Raw genomic sequence first — 10,058 nt, 5'->3', positions numbered from 1 at the left:
TTTGAGATCATTGTACAAACTTTAACTTTAACAACATTCCCAAAATATGCTCAAAATGTTGCAAGTGGAATGTTCTTCTTTTGTTATCATGAAACATTGGGACAATGTTATATTGAGATCATTGTACAAACTTTAACTTTAACAACATTCCCAAAATATTCTCAAAATGTTGCAAATAAAATGTTATAATTTTGTTAACTCGTCACATTAAAATAACGTTTTATAAAGAACATTCAACATCTCATCTCTCAATGATATCCTCAAAACGTTTTCCTAACGTGACAGAGAGAACGTTCTTCTTTCGTTATAATGAAACATAGGGACAATGATATTTTGAGATCATAGTACAACTTGTTATTTCAGAAACATTCCCAAAACATCTTTTGAATGTTGCAGTTAAAATGTTATATCTTAGTTTTCATATAACGTTATAGGAACATTTTTTTAAATGAGAAAACATCCTTAAAATGTTCGGTAAACATTACATTCAAATGTTTTCTTTAGAACATTAACCAAACTTGTAGGGAATGTTAGCGAAAGTTCTGAGAACGTTCCCTGCTAGCTGGGATGGTTATAGGCACTGTAGATTTACAACACAGTTTAGTGGAGAATAGAACAAAAGCCATTTCAATTTTTATGGGTTTTTATTTTTCATTTAAAATTTATTTCGTTCATAAACCGTACACTGCACTTCAGATAAAAAATAAAATAAAATAAAAGACGATATTTTGTGCATAGACAAAATCAAACAAAATGTAATGTATGTGCACTGTGGCTTCTGCAGTTCAAAGCTTAAAGGAGGATAATCTTTTCCCCTCCCAACCCCATAAACAAACAACATCTATCAATACAAAGTGAAAAGTAATAGATGTTACGTTCAAAAGATCTCATTATCTGAAGTCAGCCACACTTTGCTTGTCATACCATTCCATTGAATCTATTAGAATCAAACTGTATGTATGTGTATGTGGTTTTTAGTGCTGTTTCTCCCTTTTTACAGAGAACAGTGGCATTACAATATCATTAAATTGAGATTTACATCTACACTTAAGCAACTAAGGCTCAAGCTAGTCTTGAAATGTTGTTGCAAAAATACAACTGGGTCCTAAACGATTCTCTCAGAGTAAATTATGTGTGTAGTTCTCTGCCATATAACAAAGTTCAATGCATCATCAGCAGTTTGTCAAATTCTGTCAGTCTCTGGTTAAATACTTGTCAAAATTCTGTGCAGGGATGAACACATTTAAACAACTTTTAAAATCTTCACCAAGGCCATCAAGTTCAAAACTGAGAAATAGCTCTCATGATTGACAAATAAAAATAAAAAATAGAGCAAGTAACAGGTGAGAAAGTACATCACAATATTGCAAACAAAGGGTAGACATGAATAATGAAACAATGGAATTATTTATGAATATAAAGCCTTAACACTACAGGCCAAACACATTCATTTGATATTTCAAACAGATAAAATAAGGTCACAGTTCAGAGCATTGGATAATACACCAACACAAGAAAAGAAAAATATATAGCTATATAGTTTTAAGGAAATTCGAATTTGAGTAAGATCGATAAAGTGTTTCAGGAAAAGAAAGGTGTCAGGTCCATTTACGGTGCCTTTGCTTTTCTGTTTGGGAAAATTTCAAAAACTTTCTGTCAAGTTTATACTATTTGTTATGTTTAAATATTTTATTGCAATGTCACAATTGAGATTCTTGACAAACTCACACTTACTACTTACTAAAAGGGGTTTTCATCAAAATGGTGTGACTTCAACTTTCCTTCCAGCTGAATATACTTTCTGAATGCAATTTGTGTTTGTTTTTCATACATATGGTGTAAAAATCTATATAAAATGTAAATAATAGATAAAATAACTGTTTACAATAATATTGTGATGTGAATGTTGCAGTACTGTCTTTACAGTATGCTTTCTATAATAGTTGTCACAGGATGAACGTGATTTCACCTAATGCAAGATGTTCCTGGAGCAACATCTTTGATGGTGCTGGAACAACATTCCAATCAACCAATCAGATTTGACAGACATGTTTACAGTTTAGTTTAGGCTTGCAACCAGGGTTTGGTGCTTCTACATCAGTGTTATACACCTGTGATTTCCCTCTGATTTTAGGGATAACTTATGGGTAGGGTTAGGTTTAGGGGTAGGACTAAATATTCGGGCAAGAATGCTGTTTCAGGATAAACAAACTATATTGACCCAGGAACATGTCTTACTTGGCAAAATCACGGTGACCATTGTCACAGTTAAGGCTAGTTCATGCAAAAGTCCTTCATAAGTTTGGAGGAGGACACCGATGTATTGCTACTCTTTGGTTGGTGACAGGTAACGTGACATGAAGCGCTTCACGGTTGAGGTTTGTAGCAATAGACACCGTACAGCTTCTGCTTTTTGTCGGGGAAGCCAATAAAGCGAACCGCAGCCTCCGTGGGGCTGCAGTTCTTCCTGGGCCTGGAGATAGGGTAACGAACGCTACCGTCGGCCAGCCAACCGGCATCACAACGGTCGTATCCATGCAGCTTCCAGGCAGCATACATATGGCCCACCTTTGCAATCTCAGCTCCATCTCTCTGGCACGCATTGACAGCCTCCTCATAGTCCAGCTTCTTGGGCTGGATCAGGTAGTAAAAGCGGCCTGTGATGTAAAACAAAGAGTTTCAGGGTTGTGGACACAGACACTGCTAAATGTTATACAGAATTGAACTGTTTAACTCACCTTTAAGGCTGGCTGTGAAGCAGAACACATCATAGCGGCTGTTGGACTTGTCCCTCCTGCCGTAGTTTCTCAGTCCGGCTGAGGTCCTTGCGCCTCCACAGGGCTCTCTGGGTTTGGTGATAGGATACTGCACGGTTCCGTCATTGAGCCAGCCGGCATTGCACCAATCCAGCCCACTTCTCCATTCCTCGTAGAGCTGCTCGAAAGAGGCGACCACAGCGTCCTGGTCCAGACACGCAGCCGCAGCGTTTTGGAAGTTGAAGTTGTACCGCCCCAAACGAGGGGAGTATGGGAAAACAACCCCTGTGAATGAAAGTGAATTTTCCCCTGAGGAAAAGTTTGACTGAGTTTAACATTAGGTTGATTTGACGCATGTATTTTTATGACCGGCCAAATGAACGAACGCATAAGAGCGATATTAGTAAAAGCCTTAGTTTTATAGAGTTCCCTGCTTAGTTAAAAAGATTTACATGGTAGAGTGTTAGAAAAAAAAGCTATTCAAAAAGAGAGAAAATTACTTGCAGGGTTTAGGCTTTTCAATCTTATACTCCATTGTTCCAAAGGTAACAATGGCTAGTTATGCCAGCCTGCTTCATTATGCTCATGCACCTCACTTTTCTGTGTAAAGATCCCCATTGTTTCTCTGGAACCAAGTCTGCAATGGTGGTCTTGGCCAAGAACAAGAACTACAGGGTATTACAGGAGAATGAGCTAATGATAAGTGGCAAATACAAAAGTTGAACGAAACATAAGAGAGCATCTTCACATTTCAAGTGCTAATGTGTAGCTCTGTGGTAATGTTGATGACTGTTTACTAAAATTACCTGTTCAAATACAAATTCTGAAATATAGAAAGTAAATAAAATATGTTTGTAAAGTAATGGCAATGTGTTTTAGATTACAGTCAGTTCATTTGTCAAGTGTGCTGCACACATCCTGAAAAGTGAAGCCAAAACATTTAGATTCCGGTGACTAAATGCAGTATAGGTCATAAACCCACCCTCTCCATGTAATCGAATGGGACATGAGCCAAAAAAACATATATATATATATATATAATAAAATTCCAATTACTCTTAAAATATTTTTTTTCCCTAAGATGGTTTCTGTCATTTTAGGTATTTCTTATCATGCTGATGTAAGTTCAAGTGTTTTTTTTCCCCAAAAACGTTTGATTTTAGTTAGTTATTTGATGCTATAAAATGGGGTGTAACATCATTATTGACAGCTGTGATTGTGACTGAATCACCGGGAGTGGGGATATGGGCAGGACCTTGACGCAGACTTGTAATTGGCTCCAACTGATGTAATTGGCAACGACCATTTCTGGGTTTCTATTTTGGCTTCATTTTTCATTTTTCTATACTGGAGACACATCATCATCATTTTTTTTTGTTGTTTTTTTTACAGTCTATTATACATGTCAATGCAGACACATATATGGAACATATCTGCTGTTTTATGACCAGTTGGCTATTGATTGTTTAATTTTCAATAGTAAGTCACTTTTGAGCAGAGCCTGCTTAATGAATACATATAAATGTTACAGGTTAAATGATTACTTATGTGACAGCATAAAAAACTAAAGTTACCTTGCAGTTCAAGGTCCACTTCGACAATCTTGTCAGTCAAGCCATTGATGATCTCACACCTGTATGTGCCATAGTCCTTCAGATCTAGGTTTGTAATAACCAAAGTAGCATCATTGTCATCCGCCCCCAACAGGTAAACGCGGTCCTCGAAATTTCCGTATTTCTTCTTGTGGAACCCCATGGACATCAACACATCGGTCTCAGTCGAGTCATCCTCAAGCTTTGTCCACTTGATTCTGTTTCCGAACAAATTGGACAGACCTTCCAGTCTGCAGGGCAGAGTGATATTGTCTCCTCTGTTGGCATAGACCTTGATTCTTTCATCTAAAATGAAACAAATAGAGGTTTCTCTCTCAATGGTTTCTTTGTATTGAAACCACACAGCAGGTCTAGTATATTTGTTTTATATGTTTACAAGGAGATGATTAGTTTAATTATATGAGATTTCCTTCCATCCTTTTATTGGTTTGATTTTATCCATATGTCTTAAAGTTTTAAAGAAGCCTGCAATCTTCACAAAACAGGAAGAAACGCAGTGCCACACACATCTCAGCCGAAGAAATACTCAAATTTAATGGAATCAGATGGTACGCTTGCACACAAACTGGGCTACCACCAGAGGCGGACAGAGTACACAGCTACATTACTTGAGTAAAAGTACAGATACCTCTTGCTAAATTTTACTCAAGTACAAGTAAAAGTACTACAGTCAGATGTCTACTTAAGTAAAAGTACTAAAGTTCTTGTTTTTAAAAGTACTTGAGTATCAAGAGTACAAGAGTACATTTTCTAAATATTGCATTACTACTGCCACAGTGCTTACATTGGTAAACACAGCAAACACTTGAAGCGAAAACTATCATTAACTTGTTCAGAAAATTGAAATAGTCTGGCGAGGTGGGGCCACGGGTTGGCACATTCCCGGGATGCGATTTTTTTTTTTTCAGGATGGTAGGGGAAGACTCATGAATATTCATTAGGGAAGTCATGCCTGATTGGTCTGATGACCTGCCCCTAACCCCACCCCTAAACCTACCCGTCACTGGGGGTCTTATGACCTCCATAACCCCGCCCCTAAACCTACCCGTAACTCTGGGGTTAAGACCAATCAGGGATGACTTCCCTAATGAATATTCATGAGTCTTCCCCTACCATCCTGGGAAAAAAAATATCACTCCCGGGATGGATCTGCTGCGTCTTCATCCATTGTTTCGTCCATGGTTTCGTCTCTTATCTAAATCTGACCATGGAGTTGACTTTGGCGGAAAGCTGAAGGTGATTGCTGATAGGCTGTCCCAATCAGTGGCGCCTGCACAATCCAATCACATTTGAGAGGGTTTCCGAGATGTTGCTTTTTTCCTTTTTTTTTTTAGAAGAAGTAATGGGTACTCACAGTTATGGATAGAAATGTAGTGGAGTAAAGAGTACAATATTTGCCTCTCAAATGTACTTGAGTAAAGTCATGAGTACTCCCCAAAAATGATACTCGAGTAAAGTACAGATCCCTCAAAATTGTACTTAAGTACTGTACTCAAGTAAATGTACTCAGTTACTGTCCGGCTCTGGCTACCACAGACATTATTCTCCCATTTTGTGTCAATAAGGACATATGTTCCCCTACCCCTCTAAAACTGTTTGCTAGCTGATGCTGTGTCTGTATCTCTGGTAGTAGTTGCTATGTCTGCTTGTGGTTAGGGGCATAATTGTCTCATTCAGTTCCACAAGATGTTTCCTGATCTCTGCTTGAGCCTTGGGAGGCCCTAATCCATCACAGCTCCATGATGGAAGATTTGATAGATATCAAGGAAACTAAAACCGACCCAAGAGTTCTCCATGCCAGCTATACACCGCTATCAAAGTGTCGATTGCACAGCAGACATAATTCGATTTAGCTTAAGGCACCATTCAGTCTCTCTTTTCCCTATGGTTTAAACTGTCCACAGATGTGCTTTGCCAAATCATTTAACCCATATTATCAAGTAAACTCAAATCCTTTTTGTTTATCTACACCATCAACTGATTCATAAGCATGGGCTGGGCAACCTGTCAATCTAAAAAGATTAAGACAGAGACAAAGGCACTTTTTCTGTTAAGCCATGACCAGCATGTTCTACAAATAACATTTACACTCAGGTGAAGTGTATCTGTAGGAAAACCTTTCCCATATGCTCAAAACAAACATGGGACTCATTAGCAAGACTTTCTGTCTTCTGCATCAAACCATTTACTTTACCGTAGTCCTTTATTACCCCTCACTCGACTAAGCTGGAAACTTCTTAACCATAATAACATGTGCCCAACCTGTGCTCAGAATGAATGTATACATTTTCTTAACATCTGAGCGTTTCATGGATCAAAAGCCATGTTAAACTGTACTGTTCTCCACCTTTATACAGCACTTAATTCACATTATGACCAACTGATGAAATATTCTCCTCTTTCCAGAAGTAATTTAGTCCTAGCCCATTTCTTACAATTATTACCACATCTGATCCCTTTTTACACATTGTGAGTCATTCACTCTCTCACTCTCACTTTCTTTCAATTAAACTCTCGCTTAGGAGACAGTGTGCCAAAGTGGCATGCTGTAACCAGAAGGAACAGATGAATAATCTCTCATCAAATGATCAAGTACACCCTCCAGTAATGACAGCAGCTACCAGTTTTGGAAATTTATAACTAAGCTTTTTGGATTAGGGCTCCACACATGCAAGAGCTCTCTTTGTTGGCTGACTATCTGTACAGCATTGCTGGTATGATTTTGTACCAGTTTTGCACAACTCTCAAATATCATCTCAAATCCTCGAACCCATAATGTTCTCCATATACCCAACTCCCACTAGTTCCCGTGACACCCATCCCCCATCTCCACCCACCCTTTATTCCTGCTCTTGTAAGCAAACAGAAGGAAAGTGTTTACTCTTGAACGGCAGAATGGAAATGCCGTGGTGGTTTAAATATTTAAGTGCCTCTTTCCCACCCACCAAGAACTCAGCTATTTGGTGTAAGAAAGGATAGATATTAATTTAACATAAAAGGATTTTTTTTTTTTTCAGAGAAAACTGTAATTGAGGTCCGTGACTAAAGGAGTCATAATAATGTAGTAATAATCTAAATTATTATAATAATAAATAAAGTATTACAAAATTATAACAACAAATAACAATAATAAATATACATTTTAATATTATTAAAAAGTTAATTTAATAAAAAATAGAGCAAGAGAATAAAAAATATTAAAATGTTGAAATAAACATATGCAAATAAAACAATGCTTGACAATTTATTAAAAAAGAAAAAGTAAAGTAAGCAAGCAGACTCCAAATAATAAAAGTCATCAGAGACATTTGCAACCTGAAGTATAAACAGAGAGGGTGATATACATTTAAATTAAAACAATCATTCAACATTGCCATGTAATACACGTGTTTGGGCCCCATTGGCATCTTGTACACATCTGCTGCATAAATGGGGTTGGAGTCCCACAGTTTATATGGTTGTGAGGTACACAACCCTAAATGCATAAAAGCACACTGATTAGAGCTTCACATCTGTGTATACAAGTGACATATGGAATCGCTCCCTCACAGTCAGACAGTCTTGATGGCTAAACTTCATTTCCTACACTTTGCTGAGCAAGCAGAGGTCAGTGGGATATGAACATGAATTATTGCACACAGCTGGACAGCACTCCCGCTATCATAACCATCCTACTTGTGCATTGACATTTAGATTCTGCCTCTTTCTCCCCGTTTGCATGAGTTGATTTGAAAGTCCTTCCTTCATTATCTCCCCTTTTCTCTCGTCCATCACACACAAAGCCATTCTCTTTCTTTTTCACACACCCCTTACTCAGCCATGCCTGACTAATGGCTGAATTATGTCTTGAACAGAGCCTCCGTGAATCAGGCCTGTCTTGAGCAGTCGCTAAGTGCCCAAAACTATAAGAAACTTTTACTTCTTCATCCAGTCCCTACCTTCTCTCCATCAGTCCCAGTCCAGCCCAATCGATACACACCCATAAATTTACAGACCATTACATCAGAAGGAAAATAACTGCATTCAGAGAGGGGCTCTTTACATTTTCAGAGGCTGTTAATCTTGCTGTAGCTCCTGTCAGATACATACATTCAGTGGGTTCACTGTAAAATGGACTTGGCAACGGCCAGCATACAGCTGGGAATATAAAGGTTCACTGTGTGGCTCTTCAGCCACTAATATACTCCTGACATCACTGGCTGTCAGGGACTGATCTTGCATTTACCCACAAGAAAAGGTAATAGCCGCTTTCCACGGCCAGTTCAGTGTTGGCTCACATCCTCCACTAACTGTCAACAACTGTAAAACAACTGTTAAATTACCTGCAGCAGATGTTTTAGAGCTTATGAAAGTCTGTGGTGATCTGAATCTTTGTGTGTGTGTGTGTGTGTGTGTGTGTGCATGTGTATAGTGGGAGGAGTCTTGTAGTATTTTAGAGATGAATAGTGGAGTAATTCAATTCAAATCTGGTGATAGCATTGAGGAAATTATGTTCATCCATGGTACATATTTTTTTGTCTTATCCCTCATTCTTATTAGCGCTTAACTTTGTATTTCTATAAATGATACTGTGCAGTTTTTGAGTATTACATTTATCTTACCACATTTTCATATGCACATAGACACATAAACAGATGCTTGCTGAAACGTAAATTAATTAATTCATTCATGCACGAAGGGATCAAAAGTGGTTCTTACCTTGTGCTTCAACATGTAGACTGCTTGCAAAGAAAAACAATGCCAAGGAAAACAGAGCGATCATTTTGTCTTTTTGTTTCTTTGCCTAAAGGCCTCTTGACTAGAAAAGCAAATTACCAAAAAGAAATAAATGCAATTGGGCAATAAAACTGGAGAGTCCAGACAAATACTTTCTTCCCGTTGTTGTCGATGTAGGTGTTGGTAGTTGTGCCACAAGAAAGATTGGGCTCCTAAGAGGTCCATTCAAAAGGCTTATATTGAAGCCCTGGCCAAATGTAGCCACTCCCCCTCCCCTTAGAGAGAGATGAAGCCCATCACCCTACATTGTGTGTCTGTGTGTGTGTGTGTGTGTGTATGCGTGTGGACTCCCTCATTTAAGAACAGCTTCCCTTTCTGCCATGCATGGCTCTCCGTTTAGATTTGAGGAGAGACGTGCGGACTACAATATGTTGTTTGTGCTGGCTACAGTATGGTTAACAGGATTTATATAAGGACTATTATGTAACCATGACTTTAAAATGAGAAGAAAAAAAAAAGCTTTAAAGAATGGAAAAAAATGTTTTAAAGGCTTTTGTGACATCACATTGGTTTAAATACAGTTTAAGTTCTCAAAATGTTGAATGATCAACTTTATACAGGCATCTTGTCTAATAGAATATTAGTACCAGAAACCCACTTTAAATATTTCTTTCTCAACATTTAGTCTAAGGTCTTCAAAGTAAATCTGTCCAACATGTCCAACTGTGCATGTCTCACTGGAAACAATGGACTCCCACTAAGAATTCAAAACCTTGAACACCATTCATGATCTCCAAATGCTGAATTACACAACCTCTCCACATGCTTATAATACATGACTAGTGCAGTGTGACTTTGCTGATTGTTTTTTCATGTGTTTGTACCTGCTGTGTTATGATGTTTTACATCAAGGCCTGCCAGACATTTTGATCAGCCAAGAAATCCAAAAAACATCCACCTTCCCATCTGCCCA

The 10,058-nt window shown here is 38.1% G+C and overlaps 1 protein-coding gene across 2 annotated transcripts; it reads right to left on the bottom strand.

Annotated features, from left to right (window-relative positions):
- Positions 1-265: 265 nt before the first annotated feature.
- hapln1a (hyaluronan and proteoglycan link protein 1a) lies at positions 266-9,354 on the bottom strand. Of its 2 annotated transcripts, none has more exons than XM_084414907.1 (4): positions 9,068-9,354; positions 4,331-4,654; positions 2,739-3,041; positions 266-2,657 (listed from the first exon to the last, which is right to left on the bottom strand). In XM_084414907.1, the coding sequence occupies exons 1-4, from the start codon at positions 9,129-9,131 to the stop codon at positions 2,368-2,370; spliced, it is 981 nt and encodes a 326-aa protein (XP_084271033.1). In that variant the 5' UTR covers positions 9,132-9,354; the 3' UTR covers positions 266-2,367. The 2 variants fall into 2 exon arrangements, with proteins under 2 accessions (XP_084271033.1, XP_084271032.1); XM_084414906.1 differs by having other exon boundaries at positions 2,739-3,065; positions 9,068-9,353.
- Between the last annotated feature and the right edge of the window lie 704 nt (positions 9,355-10,058).

The sequence above is a fragment of the Rutilus rutilus genome (genome assembly GCF_951802725.1).
Source record: "Rutilus rutilus genome assembly, chromosome: 7".
Taxonomy (NCBI): domain Eukaryota; kingdom Metazoa; phylum Chordata; class Actinopteri; order Cypriniformes; family Leuciscidae; genus Rutilus; species Rutilus rutilus.
Note: the sequence above shows the minus strand (reverse complement) of the source record. Positions and strands in the feature narration are given on the sequence as shown.

Excerpts from the sequence above, each read along its gene's own strand:
- hapln1a (XM_084414906.1), bottom strand. The coding sequence starts at position 9,131 with ATGATCGCTCTGTTTTCCTTGGCATTGTTTTTCTTTGCAAGCAGTCTA. Across the intron at positions 4,655-9,067 it reads TCTACATGTTGAAGCACAAG|ATGAAAGAATCAAGGTCTAT; the intron begins GTAAGAACCACT and ends GTTTCATTTTAG. Across the intron at positions 3,066-4,330 it reads AGTGGACCTTGAACTGCAAG|GGGAAAATTCACTTTCATTC; the intron begins GTAACTTTAGTT and ends ACTTTTCCTCAG.